Source organism: Molossus molossus, unplaced genomic scaffold (assembly GCF_014108415.1).
Source record: "Molossus molossus isolate mMolMol1 unplaced genomic scaffold, mMolMol1.p scaffold_m16_p_1, whole genome shotgun sequence".
In the NCBI taxonomy this organism is placed as follows: Eukaryota; Metazoa; Chordata; class Mammalia; order Chiroptera; family Molossidae; genus Molossus; species Molossus molossus.
The window spans coordinates 226,999,511-227,019,889 of record NW_023425344.1 but is presented as its reverse complement, the minus strand read 5'-3'; the positions used below and the strand labels follow the sequence as shown (position 1 = coordinate 227,019,889).

At 37.6% G+C, this 20,379-nt stretch overlaps 1 protein-coding gene across 11 annotated transcripts in view; it reads right to left on the bottom strand.

Moving 5' to 3' along the window:
• Positions 1-20,379, bottom strand: part of LIN52 (lin-52 DREAM MuvB core complex component) — a 107,303-nt gene that overhangs the window by 62,105 nt on the left and 24,819 nt on the right. The window contains exon 1 of one of the 11 annotated variants that reach the window (XR_004960928.1): positions 2,923-3,022. The exons of 9 other annotated variants lie outside the window; for them this stretch is intronic. Coding sequence is in view for 1 of the 2 variants with exons in the window: in XM_036272506.1 (XP_036128399.1) it covers positions 7,234-7,235 (2 nt within the window). In the remaining variant the exon portion in view is untranslated. Of the gene's footprint in view, positions 1-2,922; positions 3,023-7,091; positions 7,236-20,379 lie in introns of those variants that run through there. One more of the 11 variants, XM_036272506.1, reaches the window with a different exon arrangement.

The window sequence follows — 20,379 nt, the reverse complement described above, 5'->3', positions numbered from 1 at the left end:
GTCACAAAACAGTACATATATTATGATCTTGTCTATATGTGGTGACATATGCATAGAAAATGATTATGCATAGAAAATGTCTGGAAGTGTTCATGGAGAAAATGTTAATGGTGCTTACCTCTGATAAGTTCAGCAGGTAAGGTTTGCACTTTTCACTTTATAGTCTTCAATACCATTGAAAAAAATTTTTTAATCAAGAGTTGTATTACTCTTAGAAATTTTAAATATTCCTTTAAAAGTCTAGAGAGCCCTGGCCGGTTTGGCTCAGCAGTTAGAGCGTCAGCCTGCAGTCTGGAGAGACCCGGGTTCAGTTCCCACTAGGGGCACGTACCTCGGTTGCAGTTTGTCCCCGGCCCTGGTTGGGTCGTGTGGGTGGCAACCACTTGATGTGTCCCTTTCATGTCGCTGTTTCTCTCTCTTCCTCTCTTTCCCATCCACTCTATCTGAACAAAATATCGAAAAAATGTCCTCGGGTGAGGGAAAAAAAAAGATTTAAAAGCCTAGAGAGATCTCTGCAGAGGTATCCTATGAGACTAAGATGTGGTGGCCCTTCTTTACAGTTGCATCTCCCTCTCTCATTCTCTCTCTCTCTCTTTCCCCCACCTCTCTAAAATCAATAAAATAAAAATAAACAAATAGTAAATAAATAAAAGGAAGTCAAAACTGTTCCCTTTCTACTTAAAGCCACTATAATGGTTCTAAAACTGCTTCTCTCAATGAATTTCTATAGCGGGGAGGAGAGAAAAAAGTCACACAGTAGTATTATGAAACTGAAAAAAATAATGAGGCACACTTTAAATAGGGCCTTGGGAGGACAAGACAATCCACAAGTGCCAACCAGCTCCAGAGCTGTAAATCTCCCAGGAGAGCCATCACATTTCAATTACCATCACTAACATTACATATTATTTGGCCTGCTGCAGTCCCTAAGGCAGGCAGCTTGTGATGACAATACCGAGCCTCTTCTTGTAAAACAATTCATTAGGCAAAGCAGAACAGCTGGGGCAGCCACGTGTGCGTTCTTAAAGCACCGCCCCACTGAGACCTCTGGCCCAGATTTCCCTTTTGGTGAGGGACAGCCACCACCCCTCTGACAGCTGTAGAGTCCTCCAGGGACACTTCAGGTTTAATCAGTACTTCCTGCACTGGAGAGGGCCATTTGATTTCTAACATAAACTAATGGCACTCCTGCTTTCAGTAGGTTACACCAGACATCAGATAAGAGGCTTTAGGGCATTTTTATCTTGTTCAAATGCTCCAGAGTTAATGAGGCAGCAAAAGATATTGTCATAGAGCCTGGTGTAGCTATATTATCCAATAAACAGACTCTTTCCAAGACAGGTTTAATATGGATCGAGGAAGTAAAGAAGGCTGGCTTAATATTGATCCTATTCAGAGGATGAGAATCCAGTCACCCTAAGTAGGGCAAAATCATGCATATTCGGCAGCAGACAGTGCTACTTTGTAAGGGGTCATCTTTAAATCTCAAGAGTAAAATGCTGATTTTTTAGCAGCACAAACCTAGTAAATTTCTTTAAGCTAAGTTTAAAAATAATTCTTCCAATGAATCTACCTATTTCAATGTATTTTGCTGAAAAGTGGCCTTAGGAGTTAGATTTAAAAAAAAACAAAAACTAGCAGTCCGGCCGGTGTGACTCAGTGGTTGAGTGGCAACCCATGCATTAAAAGGTCACTGGTTCGATTCCCAGTCAGGACACATGCCCAGGTTGTGGGCCTGATCCCCAGTGGGGGGCATGTAGGAGGCAGCCAATCGATGTTCTCTCTCATTGATGTTTCTCTCTCTCTCTCCCTCTCACTTTCTCTCTCTCTCTCAAATCAATAAAAGAAAAAAGAATTTTTTTTAAAAAACTAGCAATAAAGCCATTATAAAAACAGCTTATTAACCATACAATATATTAATGTTAATCATATTACTATTATAATAAATATAATAGTTTTTTAATTAGCCATTTTTTAAATAAGCACATTTTATTAGGCTAAACAGTACAGACTACCTTTAATTTCTTTTGTGTGTATGTTTTGTTCTTTTGACTTTTGCCTTTAACTTCTAAATATCACCAGAGCCTACATCATATAGGACCTCAGAAATTATTCATTCATTAATACCAGTAGACTATTATAATCAAAGCTATGTGAGACACAGTAAAAGTAAAAATTAGCCAGCCCTTGGATCACTAGTCAGGCTAACCACATAAAAAATAATTTTACTTAGCCCTGGCCGGTTTGGCTCAGTGGTTGGGGCGTCGGCCTGCGGTCCAGAGAGAACGGGGTTCGGTTCCCGCTAAGGGCACGTGCCTTGGTTGCAGTTTGTCCCCAGCCCTGGTTGGGTCATACAGGTGGCAACCACTCGATGTGTCCCTTTCACGTCGATGTTTCCCTCTCTCTCTTCCTCTTTCTCCCTCCCACTCTATCTGAACAAAAAATTGGAAAAATGTCCTCGAGTGAGGATAAAATAACAACAACAACAATAATAATAATTTTACTTAAACAATCTTGTTTTGGAATTTTTGAATCTGTTTTGGTAAATATATGGAAAATCAGAGAACCAAGTGTTTCTCTTCTCCATAACTTGAAATATTTACAGCAGGTTCTATTGACAAGTAAATACAAATATTAATAAGATGACCATTAAAAATGGTCAATATTAAAAATTTACCATTTCTTGGATGATTTGCCTTCCTAAAGATTAAAAAGAGCTGAGATGTTCTAATGTTAACTTCTTTGGCAAAATAGAAAAAAAAAATCTGCAAGATCTCTTGTTGGGCATTCATTCACTTATTTATAGAGTACCAGACATAAGAAAACAAAACCAATCCCCAACCATTTTTTATAATTCACACAAGATAACTGACAAATTATAAGAATGAAGTCCAATTCACAGACTAATATCCATACATGTACCTCTAAAATCACTGATCTGAGCTTTCTCAACATAACCATCACCTCACATTCTTCAGCTTCTACTGATCAATCATTATTCTTGCACAGGTCTCTTGTTCCCTGTGGCAGAGAATGTTGGTTGCTTATTCCAATACTCATTCTCCCCTTCCTCATCAACCAAACAACAATTTTTAGCAAGCAAAATTACAGCCCAGAATAAAAGATTACATTCTTGCCCGGTTGGTGTGGCTTAGTGGTTGAGCATCGACCTATGCACCAAGAGGTCACCGGTATGATTCTCGGTCAGGGCACATGCCCAGGTTGTGGGCCAAATCCCCAGTCGGGGGCATGCAGGAGGCAGCCAATCGATGTTCTCTCTCATCGATGTTTCTATCTCTCTTCTCTCTCTCTCTCTCTCTCCCTTCTTCTCTCTAAAATCAATAAAGAAAAAATATTTGTTTAAAAAAAGATTACATTCTTTTGCAGCTAGGTTGGTCCAGATGATGTGACTCCCGTAAGTCTGCCTAAAGGTAAAGAAGTCAGCTTTGAGGGATCCCCTTTTTTGCCTTTCTCTCTTCCCACCTTCTTCTGGCCTACAACTCAGGCTTGATGGCTAGAGCTCTGGCAGTCATCTTGGACAATGAGGTACCCTTAGGATGGAAGCCATGCACTAAGAAAGTGGAATGGCAAAAATGAAACCTTAGTACTTGATGACACAGTGGAGCTGTCCCACCAGACTGAACCTGTCTACCTCTAGCCTTCATTTTTGAGGGGGAAAAAAAAAGAAAATTTACCTTGTATAAGCCACAATTATTTTAAAATTTTTATTGTATGTAGTTTAACTCATTCTATATATATATATATATTTTTTTTTTATTTGTTCAGATAGAGCGGGAGGGAGAGAGAGGAAGAGAGAGAGAGAGAGAGAGAGAAACATCGATGTGAAGGGACACATCGAGTGGCTGCCACCCGCACGACCAACCAGGGCCGGGGACAAACTGCAACCGAGGTACATGCCCTTAGCGGGAACTGAACCCGGGTCTCTCTGTACCGCAGGCCAACGCTCTAACCGCTGAGCCAAACTGGCCAGGGCTAACTCATTCTAATTAACAGACCTGATATCTATAATCTTTCAGCCTATAAACTGGTGTGGCTCAGTTGGTTGAGCATCATCCCATGCACCAAGAGGTCTTTGGTTCAATTCCCAGTCACGGCACATGCCCAGGCTGCAAGCTCAATCCCCAGTAGGGGGCGTATAGCAAGCAGCCGACTGATTCTCTCTCATGGATGTTTCTTTCTCTTTCTCCCTCTCCCTTCCTCTCTCTATAAAAAAAGCAATACAAATATATTAAAAAAAAAAACTGATAGCAGTTTAAGTTATTAATTTCAAAAATGCTTTACCAATACTTTAGCAAACAAAACTGAGGTTTTATAATGCATACTCTACTTCTACCCTAAATATATTCTGAGTTACAGGGGCTTAAAATCTTGAAATTATTTTGACTCTGTCTCTCTCTAGTCTGCTATAATTTCATATTTATTTTCTCCCTGAAATATCCCCTCTTTTGCATTCACATTGTCTTATATAGCACAAGTAGTCATTGCATTCTTGGACTGCAACAACTTCCTAGTTAGTCTCTTAGATCCATCACCGCACCCTTCAATTCTCTCTGGAGACTTCTATCAGGTTTTTGAAAATAATTTCTCAGTCTTGTCCTTCAGGCTTTCCATAATCTAGTTCCTCCCTTTTCCAACTGTTTAGTACTCTAACCAATCCATACTCAAAAATTTCTTCCCAGCCTGAAGTGTCTTCCTTCTTCCCACATGCAAATATTAGCTGTCAAGTCCGACTTCAAATTTCATCTCTTCTAAGAGGTGTTCTCCCAGTCTTTTACTTCATTTTTTCCTATTTCAGAATCTGTAGAATCCATTCTCAAAGAGGAAAGCATGGTGTGAGAAAGGTCGGATCATGAACAGCTGTAAGGCCAAATTAAAGTTTTTTTATTTTATCCTAAGAGTAAGGGAAGCCATTGATGGATTTTAAGTAGGGAATGAGGTCACATGTCAATTTGCAAACTTTCAAAAATATTACTTGGACTGAACAGTGGAGTAGTTATTGGAGAAAAGATCAATTCTATAGCTAATTTGGTTAGGAGAAGGGGAGAATACCAGAAATAGATTAAAGAAGCTTAATAAAGCAGACTTGTTGTAGAGGTAGAACTTGAAACTCAATATTCTAAAGGAACATGATAGTCATTTGAGTAAATATATGTTCACCATAAGAAAAAAAAAACGGTAAATATTTATTAAAAGCGCAGAATTTAACTTTAAATGTTCCTCTATCAAGAATGTATTGACAATTACAATGCTCGAACTTTAATTGGATTTTGGTTTTTAAAAAGCTATACAAGCCCTGACCGGTGTAGTTCAGTGGTTAGAGCATCAACACACGCACTGAAGGGTCACTGGTTCAATTCCTAGTCAAGGGCACGTACCTGAGTTGCAGGTTCGATCCCCAAGCCCCGACTGGGGCACATACAGGAGGCAACCAATCCATGTGTCTCTCACATCAATGTTTCTCTCTCTCCCTTCCACTCTTTCTAAATAAAACATGATATTTAGAAACAATTGAGGAATTCTGAATGTGCAAGGACATTAGATATTTTGTAATTACTGTTATGTAGGAAATGGTCTTATTCTTAAGAGATGTGTTCTGAAGTATTTAGGGGTAAAGTACCCGATGTCTAATATTTACTTCCAAATAGTTCAAGGAGAAAAAAAAAGGTATATGTGTGGAGGCTCACTGGGTATTTATTTATTTATTTATTTATTTATTTATTTTTATCCTCACCCGAGGACATTTTTTGATATTTTTGTTCAGATAGAGTGAGAGGGAGAGAGAGAGAGAGAGACATCAACGTGAAAGCGACACATCGAGTGGTTGCCACCCACACGACCCAACCAGGGCTGGGGACAAACTGCAACCAAGGTACGTGCCCTTAGCGGGAACCGAACCCGGGTCTCTCCGGACCGCAGGCCGACGCTCTAACCGCTGAGCCAAACCGGCCAGGGCTCACTGGGTATTTGAAATATTTTCATAATGAACTATCAAGGAAAAAGGAGACTTAATGGCATTCTTCTTAAATCAGTGAATAGGGGCTTTCCCGACTTACTCCTGGAATTAATATCCATCTACTTGATAATTTGAATAAAAAATTTTTAACCCATAGCTCCAAAGAAGGGATCGTAAAAAGTAAAACACCACATGAGGATTTTCACCCATGATGATCCCTTCTACAAGTAGTTAACAGATCAATAATCCAACCCTCCCTTGTTTCGAGCCTGGCTCCTCTTGGATTCCATTCTCACTTGATTAAGGACAGCGAGAAAGAAACTGCCTATCCTTTTTCAATCTGGAGACATGTTACCAAATAATTCTTCTGTGCCTATGTTAATCCTTTAATAAAGTTATCAGTTCCTGCTGTGGAGCCTTTTCAGAGACTAGGAGGTACACAAATTTATATTTAAATAATTGTTTATTGTGTTGGTCTTTTCTTTGTTAATGCCCTTATCTTCTAACACTGTGAGACTGTTGGCTAATTCAACTCTTGCTTTTACTAAATTTGACAGCTGACAGCAGCAGAAACAGAAGCAGACAACCATAAACTATTTTCCCTCAAACCAGGAGGAAAAAAATGCTTCCCTTGCAAAACTAGAATACTGTACTTTCTCCACCCCTAAAACTATTTTCTGGGAAGAGACAGTTTTAGTAATAACAAGCCTTTCAACCTGAGCAATCAGAAAGCTTATTTCTATAGTCAGACCTAGCTAGACATCTTGCTCTACTTTTGGCAAATTGAACAGGCATAGAGGTAAAAATTAACTTAGTCCAAATTTACTGTGCTTACACAATCGGATCATGTGAAATAGATAAAAGACAAAAGAAAAAAATAAAGGATGTCAAGCACTTCCAATAGGGCATTCACTTGAACAATTAGTTAGGTTCATAAAACAAAATCAAGAGTTTACAGCAAGTTAAAAGGATGACTTGAGATTTTATTTGGTTGAATTTTTTAGGTTATTTTGTGTGTTTGTTAAATCAGACCTAGTAAGCCATATACTAGAAGTTTTACCAAACTAGAATTAGTTAACAGTATAACTTCACAAGCTTACTCCATGAAGAACACTGCCTGGCATGATTGGAAAGAAGAAAATGAGTGAAAAAAGTGTATTGAGGGCACACCACTTCTAGCAGTTATGAAAGAGCCATTAATAGTTGATGTAGTCTCAATCAAAACTCCAACTGGCCCCACTCTCGTAGAAGAATGAATGTTCTGAAAGAGAAATTCTGTTTTAATTCTAAGAAAAGAAAAATGAAAATATAAAAAAAGACCTGAGTTCAATGATCAACAGTGATAAAAAGGAAAGTCATCTTAAATACATTGTATAAAATGAAGTCAGAAAGGATTTTTCACATCTACCATATAAATATAAATTGCATTTTCATTTAGGAAAAAAAAATTGTCTATGTTCTATTTTCAACACACAGTTATCCCCCACAAAGTCATCTGACCTTAAACAAACAAACAAACAAACAAGAGAGGCCAAAGTCTAGTATCAATTCCTATCCTACCATTCAATCCTACCTAATCTTCCAGCAAGTTAGTGCAAATCAAAGCAAGCACTTCAGTGCTGCAGGTAGTGAAGCCTGTTCCTTTCCCAAGAGAGGCCTGTAAAACAGGACAGTCACTGACAGCAGTACAATTACTGACACAGATACAGACTTTATGGACATGTTTATCTCTGCTGTAAATCCACACTCTCTCTCCACTCCGATTCACGAGTCATAAAGAAATTGCAGATAATGAAAAACTTGGGGAAATTTACAGCATGTCGGAAACCTCAGACAGCCAGAAGAAATTAAAGAGCTGACTAGGGATAAATCACACAGGTACAATTAAAACTTCCCACATACCTCCTTCATTTCCAAACTGAGGCACAATCCAATGGAGCTGATGAAAAGTTGAGGTCATGACTCCTCAGGCTGTAATCATTTCTTAACTAACTGCATGTTAAAATTAGCCAATTCAGTCATGTATAAATGCTGATTTCTTGCTGCTACTTTGATTTCCTTCACTCTCCACTAGAAGCACCCACAGAGCAATTCTGTCTAAAAACAGGCCAAATTGCAACAAGCAATAAATGGAAAGGTTATGTCCCGTCTCCCACTGCCATCTCTGTAGGTACAGGACATCTTTACCATTGCCACTGTGGACAGAGCATTAAAATGAGAAAGTGGAGCTACAATGGATGAATGAAATTGGAGGTTTCTTCTTCTCCAATAAATAACAAGTTTGAAGGTTTCATTTGATCTCTTTTCAACATTCCAAAGGAGATTTTAAGGGACTGTTATGTTTGATACTAGAATAAGAATTACTTCTGGTAATACTTGTTTTTCAAGAGAAGACTGAGTTAGTGGTCCATACTCTTATGGATCATCTCTGCATGAGCTTAAAAGTGGTATGGCTTTAGCAATACTGCCTCAACTACCCAACCCTTGTTTTGTACATTCATTCAGTCACAAAAGCTATTAAAGAGAAGGAAAAAACAAAATGAAAAAAAAAAGGCAAAATAAAACAAAAACCCCAGACTTTACCAGAATGTATTAGTGTTAATTAATGTGCAACTCTTGTTCCAATACAGGAAATAAAAAAAAATACCAAAGATAAGAAATAATGTCTATTTCTTAAATAAGAAGGCTTAACAGATTATCCCCATTGAAGATTACAATAATTGGAGTTAATTGTTGGGCCCTCTATTCTATAAGCTTATAAAGTTCTTTGCAAAAGAAAAAAGGAAGATTCTTTAGACGAAATGAGCAAGTTTAAAAACCATCAACCCACCCTGGCAGGTTTGCCTCAGCAGTTAGAGCATTGGCCTGCGGTACAGAGAGACCCGGGTTCGGTTCCCGCTAAGGGCACGTACCTCAGTTGCAGCTTGTCCCCGGCCCTGGTTGGGTCATGCAGGTGGCAACCACTCGATGTGTCCCTTTCACGTCGATGTTTCTCTCTCTCTCTCCCCCTCCCACTCTATCTAAACAAAATACCGAAAAAATGTCCTTGGGTGAGAATAAAAAAAAAAACACCAAACAACAACAAAAACCCATCAACCCAAACACTCAAGATCTCTCTGGAAAGCAATTTTGCAGAACACAGATTTTACCAACTAATTTCTCTGGTCTGCGGGCCGATGCTCTAACAGCTGAGCCAAACTGGCCAGGGCACCAACTAATTTCTACATAACTAAACAAAACCAAGAGTGTCAACAAAGTTACACACAAGTGACTCCTAATCTTTTGCATCTCTTTAGAATGAAGCTTCAACCAAATGAGCTCTAATATGATTTCGAAATTCTGAGCTCTGTCAAGAGACGGAGGTTAATAGGCTTTTTTAGATATGTAGGATGTAATCGACATGCAGTAGTTTCAATTTTGTTCCCATTTTACCCCTGGATGATTTGAGGTCCATTACACTTCAGAGAACCCAAATGTCACTCTTATTTTATATATTAAGATTTTATTCTCCATGGAACAAAAATAGTCCTAAGGAAATATTGAGAATTTCAACCCAGACATCACTACCATAGAAAAAGTACTTCATATCTAGCTCATGGATCTCAGTCCTGTTCATCCATAAGCATAAGACATGGTCTCTGATCTGCTTTTGCTTATAATGAAAAATTCCCTGAGTCATAAGTGTGAGATTGATGTCCAGTATCAAACAAGAGCTGTTAAAAAGAAGCAAAATTTTATTTACAAGTTCCCAAAAGAATAATTATATTTTATCAAGTGAGTATTTAAGTGAAGCCAAGAAACATATCTACTGTTACTATTCTAAAAAGCAATGATATCTCTGGATTAAGAATTAGAAAACTTGGATCCTACTCCCTGTTTTGCAAGTAACTAGGTGTGTGACTCTGGGCAAATTATTGAAGCTCTGAGAACCTCAGTTACCTCATCTGTTCAAAAGAGCATAAAACAGTAGTGAGAATTAAATGGAAAACACATGTAAGAAACATAGCAGGCTTAAAAATGTTACATGCCTTTCCCTCTTCGTGAGACATGATTCAGATTTCTGGTTCTGTCACTAATGAGCTATGTAGCTATCCTTAGGTGAGGCACCTAATTATCTTTAGACCTTTGTTTCTGTATCTGTAACATTAGAGGGTTAGGACTCAATGATTTCTAAAGATTCTCTTCCAGCTCGAACACACTATGATTACTAATTCTGTCACTAAATTACTGGGTGACCCTGGGAAAGCCACTTCATATCTTTAAATACTGGAAGATGAACAACTAGAAAAGTAGACAAGGAGTATACCAGGAAAACCAATAAAGAAGGACAAACAAGTGGCCAGTAAACATAACTTTATGAGCAATCAAAGAAATGTATATAAAAATACTGAAACAATTTCTCACCTATAAAATGGGCAAGTATTAAAAAGTTTAACAATATCTAGGATTGGCTAAGATGTAGGAATACAAATACTTCCATTGACAGTTCTTAGAAATATAATCTGGACAAGTCTTTAATATGTAATATGTATATAAAAATGGCACATTTTTTAATGTGCCATTCACGATAATCTAGAGCAAAGGATGCAATTGCAGCATGATTTACTTTAGTAAAACACTGGAAACAACCTAAATATCCATTTTGAAAGACTTAATAAAATGCATTTTAAATATTCATATAATGGTATTCTACAGTCCTAAAACTGATGATTTTGCTGTTTTCATAGGTATTGAAAGACGTTCACAATGCACTAAGTGACAAAAAAAAGCAGGTATATAACGGGAATAGAATGATGCCATGTATGTAAAATATATATGCATATAATTTATTATATGTGTGTGTGTGTGTGTGTGTATTTGTGTAGTATTTCTAAGAAAGAACTAACTGTTTGGAGGATTTGGAAGAGTGTTCACCAAAATATTAACAGTGACTACTACTTTGGGATGCTTAATTTGAAGAGAGTTTTTTGCTTTTTAAATATTTTTTTAAATATATGTTTAAAATGTATTTTTTCAGCCTGGCCGGTGTGACTCAGTGGATTGAGCGTTGTCCCATGGACTAAGAGGTCACAAGTCGATTCCTAGTCAGGTCACATGCCTGGGTTGTGGGCTCAATCCCCAGTAGGGGGTGTGCAGGAGGCAGCTGATCCATGTTTCTCTCTCACATTGATGTTTCTATCTCTCCCTTCCTCTCTCTCTTAAAAAAATCAATAAAAACATATTTAAAATTTTTTTATTTTTTCAGTTACAGTTAACATATCTTTATATTTTCTATAATGAGTATGTATTATTTTATAATGGTAAAACCCCTCATATTTAACTCTTAAAATGCATTATAAAAATGCTATGAAAAAATGCTGACTCTTTAACAATTATTTTAAGCTAGGTAAGCAATATCTCTTGTTCTTATAGTCTTTGACATAAAATATATATCATTAGCACTACAATTTACTTGCTTTACTTAGACCTATGCTAAGCACTTTACACCCACAGGAGAACATCTTAGAGGTTGCCTACCACATCAGGGTTCTGTTTTATTTTATTTTTTTAAATAAACACATTTTATTTATTATTATTTTTAATCCTCACCCAAGAATATATTTTTCTACATTTATCTTCAGACAGAGTGGGAGGAAGCGCGCACAAGAGAGAAACATCTACCGGCCGCTACCCACACGACCCCAACTGGGGGAACTGGGGCTGGGGACGAACTGCAACCGAGGCACCTGCCCCTGGCCAGAATCAAACCCAGGACTCTTTAGTCCACAGGCTGATGCTCTAATCACTGAGCCAAACTGGCCAGGGCTTAGGGTTCTGTTTTAATGTTATATATCTTCTCAGGGTGATCTCCTTCCCACCTATGGTTTTAACTAGAACCTACAAGCTGATGATATCCAAATTTCTACTTCCTACACACTTCATGCATAGATCAAACTATCTCCTAGGTATATCCACCTAGATAGCCTACAGATACCCTTACAACTGAACTCCCCAATCTTTCTTCTCAAAGATGATCTTCTTCCTATATTTACTAGTCAGAAACCTAAGACTTCTCTGGATTCATCATTCTTACTGCCCAGAACTCCCCAACCCCAATATATCCAACCAGTCTCTAAGACTGTCTATTCTACTATCCAGATTCCTGGAGTCCATCCCTTATTTTCCATTTCCACTTCTACCATTTTAGTTTGGCTTACTCAAGAAATCTGACTTGTCTCCCTGTTACCACCTTTATTCCTTTCATTACCAATCCATTTTCTATCACACTGACAAAGTGATCTTTCTAAGAATGTAAATATGATCAAATGCTTACTATGCTTAAATTTTCTCATATGCTGCCCATGATAACAACAGTTAGTAGTTTTTAAGCACCAATTAAGTGCTGACACAATGCTAAGATTTTATAAATAATATTGTATCAAATCATCAAAATAATTAATACTCTGAGGTAACAGATCTCAAAGTGTGGTCAGAAAATCATGGGATCGTGGAAATCATTAAGCCCCTTACAGAGGGTCCATGAGTTCAAAACTGTATATACAAAATTAAGATACCTTTTTCACTCATTTTCTCACAAGCAAACAGTTAGGTCTTCTAGAGACTACCTAACAAAAGATATCATTACATATTAAAAGGAGATACTATAAAAATGTAGGTTTTTATCAAGACATTAAAAGAAGCCCTGGCCAGTTTGGCTCAGTGGTTGGAGTGTCGGCCTACGGACCAGAGAGTCCCGGGTTCGGTTCCCAATAGGGGCATGTACCAAAAAAAAAAAGAAAAAAGAAAAAAAGAAATTAAAAGAATTTGAGCCCTGGCCAGTTTAGCTCAGAGGTTAAAGTGTTGGCCCATGGACCAGAGAGTCCCGGGTTCGATTTCCACTAAGGGCATGTACCTCGGTTGCAGTTTGTCCCTGGCCCCAGGTGGGGTTATGTGGGTGGCAGCCACTCGATGTGTCTCTCTCACATTGGTGCTTCTTCCTCTTTCTCTCCCTCCTGCTCTATCTGAAGATAAATGCAAAAAATTTTTTAAAAATGCCACTGTTCTCAATATTTTTTGTTTAGAAAATAGTTATTCTTCATAAAAGTATGTTATTTATGTTAACATGTAATGGGTTTATCTCATTTTTAAATTAACTAATAAATATGAAAGTTTTTTGTTGTAATTTCTAAAATAGTAAATATAGGTATAACCCACAAAACCAAGAGCTCTTTGCAGCCATAATCAAGTTTAAGTGTAAATAAGTCCTGACATTAAAAAGTATGTGAATCACTCTTCTAAGGTGGCTGTCATTTCATAAATGAAGAATCTAAGGCTTAGAAAGGTTAAGCAACTTGCCTAAGTGGTAGGCTGAGATAATAAAGCGGTATGACTCTAGAACCCAAGCTCTTAATCACTATATTGTCCTTTCCTATTAGCTATTTATCATCTAGCTCCTACCTACTTATCTCTGGGCAATTGTTCTTTCCCTTATATTACATTCAGGTCATCATTTTTCTCCACTACCTTAGTTACCTAAAACAGAGGTATTTCTTTTTTTTTTTTTATCCTCACCCGAGGATATTTTTCCATTTTTTGTACAGATAGAGTGGGAGGGAGAGAGAGGAAGGGAGAGAGAGAGAGAAAAACATCCACGTGAAGGGACACATTGAGTGGCTGCCACCCGCACGACCAACCAGGGCCGGGGACAAACTGCAACCAAAGTACGCGCCCTTAGCGGGAACCGAACCCGGGTCTCTCCGGACCGCAGGCCGACGCTCTAACCGCTGAGCCAAACTGGCAAGGGCCAGAAGTATTTCTTAAGCTATCTTGTGAAAAGCAATTCCTACAAGTTGTTTACTACAATAAGATAGTATACATTCTCCCAAAGCTTTTTTAAACCAGACAAACTTAAGCTTTTCAACCTATCAATTATAGATGATATAATTCCTTGGATCTGACCTCTTTAAGAATTTCTTCTTAAAAAACTTCCCCAAATGTCCACAGTGATCCAACAATTATACTCATCTCCCAGTGGACATTTCGGATTCATGAAACAGAAACTTAAAGTCACTGCTCAGATGTTTCACATTAGTTACAATGTATTCACTTCTTTTTAAAAAATATTCTTACTGATTTTTAGAGAGAGAGGAAGGGAGATGGAGAGAAAGAGAGAGAAACATCAATGTGAAAGAGAAACATCAATTGGTTACCTTCCAACTGCGGATGGAACCTGAAACCTAAGTATGTGCCCTGACGGGGAATCAAACCCATCACATTTTGGTGCACAGGACGATGCTCCAACCAACCTAGTCATCCAGCGAGGGCTATGTATTAAATTCTTTCAATGAAACACTATACAGCAATAAAAAAATGACTGCTAAAGACAATGACATGGGAAAATGTCATAATTAAATGTTGAGCAAAGAAGCCCAAAACAAGATTATATAATTTGTGATTCATTTACATAAATATCAAAATCAAGCAAAAATTTTTTTATGGTATTGTAAGTAACAATAGTGCTTGCTTTTGGGGAAAGGGCAAGTAGTGTCTGGAAGGGCCACGAAGGAGGCTTTGGATATTGGGAAGTTCTATTTCTTGATCTATTCTGGGTGTGGTTTCATGGGAATATTGATTTTATGAAAATTCTTTAAGGTGTACATTATAATTTGTGTACTTTATGTATGTTATGCTTTAACTTTTGAAAGTGTATTAAAAAACAAAAATGATAGAACAGTGGAATATTTTTATATCATCTGAAGTCTCATTTGAGACCTTTTCTCTTTGCATTCCATATCCAGAACTTCAACCTGTCAGATTCAACTAAACTCTCAAAGGATTTCTTCATTATTATCCAGTCAATGTTTAAATGTATTCTCCCACAAAAGAATCAATCAAATGTAACAGTCCTTCCTTTAAAAAAAATCATTCCTCACCCAGCTGATGTAGCACAGTGGTTTGAGCATTGTCCCGTTTTGATTCTGTCAGGGAACATGCCCGGGTTGTGGGCTCAATTCCCAGTAGGGGGCATGCAGGAAGCAGCCAATCAGTGTATCTCTCTGACATCGATGTTTTTCTCTCTCTCTCTCTCTCTCTCTCAAAAAAAAAAAAATCAATAAAAACATATTTTAAAAAATCATTCCTTGCCCTGGCCAGTATGACCCAGTGGTTAGAGGATTGGCCTGTGCACTGAAGGGTCACAAGTTGGATTCCTGGTCAAGGGCACGTACCTGGGTTGCAGGTTTGATCTCTGGCCACAGTTGGGGTGCATTCAGGAAGCAAACAATTGATGCATCTCTCTCACATTGATGTTTCGGGTGAAGATTAACAAAAATATAAAATTTAATTTAAAAAATCATTCCTTTTTTTCCCCATTATATTTCTCAAGTCTTTTTCAGTTATACCAAATGTTAGCAGCTTTTGCCATACTTTTAGTTTAGACTTAAAGGTTAGAGAAACTTCTCTTCTACATATCATCTATAAATTCCATACAATATCACCACGTTTCCAGATCATATTTCCAACACCAACTAGTGGAAAGAAGTAAAAAAAGAAACTTACACTACACTTAAAACTACTCTCGATTTTGTTGAAATCTCTAGAGCATCAAAAACAAAACTAATAAATAATCAAGAAAAAAAAAAAAATCAGAAAATGCCTGTTTATTTTCCCAGGAACAGAAACCATCATTCTAATACCCAAAGCCTAGGCTCCTATTCACATCTATTGCAATTATTTATCCCAATGGTCCTAATTGTCCTCTTTGTCCTAATAAAACTATACTCTAAACAAAAAGAAAAAATATATATATTCCATTCATTCTACTTCTCATCCAAACAGTTGCAGTTTCACTTAAGACTGACAGATACTCTAAATGGTTCTTTGCTCCTACTGAGTAGTTATTACTGAGTTCAGTTCTCCAATTACAGGGAAGAAAGGCTGAAAACAAAGGCTTGACCAAATCTTGGCCAATGTCTGCTGATGAAAGGATGCCTCTTTCACCAATGAAATCATCTCTGGTCCTTGACCCAACAGCTTACTCCTTTTGTTCCCAAATTTCTACTTCTGGAAGGATATGCTAAGGATGGAAAATGAAGTGTCATTAACTTTCACCTTGCTGTTCCTGCTTACAATGATCAATTGTTATTAATGGATCTAGTCATCTTTATTTAGAAGCAGTTCATAAAAGAGTTTAAAATTTTAACTGCACAGGAAATTAGGAGGTAGCTCTTTCAAGTAACTAATTTTATTTTTAGAACAGTATATAATTTATTTTTAGAACAGTATATAATTTTTCTTTACTTTTATTGTTCGTTTTTTTAATTCTCAACAGAGGGTATTTTTCTAATTATCTTCAGATAGAGTGGGAGGGACAGAGAGAGAGGGACAGAGGGAGAGAGAAACATCGATGTGAAAGAGACACACCAACTAGTTGCCTCCCACACAACCCTGACCAGGGCCGGGGACAAACTGCAACCAAGGTACATGCCCTTGACCAGAATCTAACCCCAGCCTCACTGGTCCAGGGGCCGATGCTCTAACCAAGACAAACTGGCCAGGGCAATTTTTCTTTACTTTTAGATAGTTTTTTCCTACTCAACAGAATAGAATGAGTTCATTGTTGACAACTGGAAACTTCAGAAAATTTTAAAGGAAAAAAGAATCATTCAGGATAGCTATTGAAACATACTGGTGTATTTCCTTCCAGTCATTTATCTATGCCCATGCCCGCAAATAAAAAAATAAAAAAAATGGTGATTTTGTGTTCTGAACCCTTTTACTTGCAATTATCCTTTCATATAATATGCTTTTTTTTTTTGTCATTAAATGCCGTTTAATGCTTTAACATGGTTTTTATTTTGTTTTGTTAATCCTCATTTTTTTTTGGTACCTACTCCTAGCGGGAACTGAACCTGTGACTCTGGTCCACAGGCCGACGCTCCAACCGCTGAGCCAAACTGGCCAGGTCTAATCCTCAATTTTTTCCACTGATATTTTTAGAGTGAGTGGAGGGTAGGGAGGGGAATTAAGGGGGAGACAAAGCGAGAGAGAGAGAAACATTGATATGAGAGAGAGAGACATCAATTGGTTGTCTCCTGCACACGCCCTGAGCAGGGCTGGGGAGTTAACCTACAACCCAGGTATGTGCCTTGACCAGGAATCAAACCCTTGACCCTTCAGAGTAAGGCTGATGCTCTATCTACTGAGCCACACTGGCCAGGGTTAACATGATTTTTATTGGCTGCATTGTCTTCTACTGTATGAATGTGCTATAATTTACATTCACACTTGGTTATTCCCCTAATGTTGAACTTTACATTATTTCACTATATACATGCTACTTTGAACCCAACCCCATCCTAACTAATCTATGCCCAGTCTGCTTTCCTCTATCCTTGTCCTCCCGCCCTAAAATTCAGAAGGGAATATGAACACTGCAAGCATTTTATGGTAAAATCTTCTTTGTATGTAAAACCATTTCAGAAACAATGTTGGGTTTATGAAGTAACTTGACTAATGGATAAAAGATATAAATGCTTATAGACCTTAAATGTAATTTTAGGCTTTGTGTATCCTAATTTGTTAACCAAGGGAAAAATGAGAAATAATGGCATGTTTTATTTCCCATTATCATATTTTTTAAAGCAAAATACTTAAGGCTAAATTGACAAATTCTAATTATTAGAAATAACCTTGATCCCTTCAAAGTAGGATTTCTAGATTTTATACGCTGTATTACTACCTAAATAGGATGCCATGCTAATGACTATGACGAGATGGCATGGCAATGCAGAAAACAAAAAACAAAAGTAATTTTCATTTGATATTTGAGAAATACAAACGACAACACTTGAGGTTGTTTTTTAACCAAGTTCCATGGCTTTATTTTTCAGATTAAAATAATTTAAATATATACTTTCTTGAATTCCCAGTCCTTGTCAACAAAGATTTCATTTACAAGTGAAGAAATGAACATTAAAACAAGATATTAATATTCAAGTTGGCAATGACTTTTTAAAATTACAGTACTTGGTGTTAGCAAGAATGTAAGGGTAGGTAGTGCCTTCCTGGAAAACAATTTGGCAGTATATTTCAGTCTCCATTAGAGATCCCACAAATCTCCAACTACATGTGAAAAATGTAGTCTTTGCTCCTAGGAGGAGTTTACCCTAGTGCTGATATAACCCAAATAGAGCTGTTAATTAATAGATGCATCAACATCAAATATTTTAGGCCAATTACTGTTACTTCAAAGTAAACTTCTGAAATTTTTTCACTAGTCAATAAAGATTTGGTTGGTTACTATACACAAAGTCCAAAACAATTTCCTGAATAGCTACAGGTAGGTAACTAAATGAAAAAGTACTACTATGTAAATAAGAAAATTATATCAAACTAATTTATTCAACTTAGAGGCTTAATAATCTGCCAAAAAATATAGGGACTCTACAAATCCACTTCAGATGTTATGGATATTTTGTTTCACAAATTCATTTCCCTGAGGAAAAATAACTATCTAAAACATTACCTGTTCCTTAGGTGCTGTAAATAAACTTGCTGTAAATAAGCATTGCTTTAATTCTATTAATAACACCAACCTATACTAATGGCTTTTACTTATTTCTACAAAAATGAAGGTGCCTGCCTCTAAGGGATATGTAAAAGAATTGGGTGATTTGTTAAAGCAAATCTCTCTTCCTTCTAACTTCCCTGTCATTAACCAGGCTCAAAACATCATGGTAAACTTAATTTCAGCTTACTCCCTAAGACCTATCCAGACAGTTACCTACCTAGTCCTAAAAATGATATACCTGAAACATCAACTGTCAGTGCACTTCTTTCTATTCTCACCGCCCCATTCATTCAAGTCCTCAGCTCTTGCTGGACTCCCACAAGAGCTTCTAGCCTTCTGTCTCTACCATTCCATTCCATCCTATGCACAAATGCCTCCTAAAGATATGTGACTTCCCTTCTCAAAAATCTTCAGTGGCAGAATTTTTAATGACATAGAAAAATGCTTATGACAGAATACATGGGAGGGAAAAGCATGTACAGGCTAACACTATATTCATAGACTTTAGTCTCAGGTATGTTAAAAAGTGTATCTGTGTATATGCATGGGCACACATGGAAATGTAAACACACATCCATACATAAAGGAAAAAGAAAGGGCCAGGAAACACATAGAGTATTAACAGTGGTTACTTCTTAGTGGTCGTGCTAGGTTATTTTTACTTTCTTTTTATCTTTACAATAAACAGATTTGTGGTAAAGTCTCTTTTAGTAAAGTGTCTCACAAGACACCTATAGTGAACCCATAGTTAATGTTATAGTCATTAAGACATTCAAAGACATTTCGCTTCCTACTAGCTATGAGTCTAGCACCTCATCTCCTAGAGTTCAAGGCTCTCCTCAGTCTGGCACCTATCTCCCTCTTAGTCTTAGTCATTATGACCCCTAATATAACCTGGGTTCCTTAAGGACTAGATTAGATCACTCACACTGTTCTTTGAACATAGTAGTTCTTTCAAACTCTGCTTCCCCCACTCCTCCCATTCCACCTGGAATATGGTACCTTCCCATTTCCACCTATGTGTTCTTTAAGGTCTATTTTCAATAATCCAAAAATAGCAAACACTTCCACACCTCTTTCCCTTGCCCATTGTAGACAATACTAACTGACTTCTGAATTCCAACTCCTTCTCAAAATCCTTCTCAATTAAACAGATCCAGGCAATCCTTACTCATCAATCCATGTTGACATAGAAAATGAAACTTATCTGCCATTCCTACAGCAATCTAATGTTAACTGCCCTTTTCTCCCCTACACTTCCCTTTTAGGTTAGATTGGAAGTTTAGAGGGGATTGGGGCTCAGGCTCAGAGTAAGGGTAGGGGTGAAGAGGAGGGAACAAAGGTCAGAGGTCAGAGATCAAAGTCATAAGTCAAGTGTCAGGTCACAGAGTCAAAGGTAAAAGGTTAGGACCAATGGTCAAATGTTAAGGGTCAGAGGTTAAGGGTTGAAGGTTGGATCCAAGGTAAAATGTCAGGGTTCGAATCAAAGGTACAGGTCAAAGGTAAGAATGGAAGTTTAAAGAGGGTTGGGCTCAAGCAAGGAAAACAAAAGAAAAAATAAATGGGACTACATCAAACTAAAAAGTTTTGCACAGGCCCTGGCCAGTTTGGCTCAGTGGTTAGAGCGTCAGCCTGCGGTCCGGAGAGACCCGGGTTCGGTTCCCGCTAAGGGCACGTACTTTGGTTGCAGTTTGTCTCCGGCCTTGGTTGGTCGTGCGGGTGGCAGCCACTCGATGTGTCCCTTAACGTCGATGTTTCTCTCTCTCTCTCCCTTCCTCTCCCTCCCTCCCACTCTATCTGTACAAAAAAATGGAAAAAATATCCTCGGGTGAGGATTAAAAAAAAAAAAAAAGTT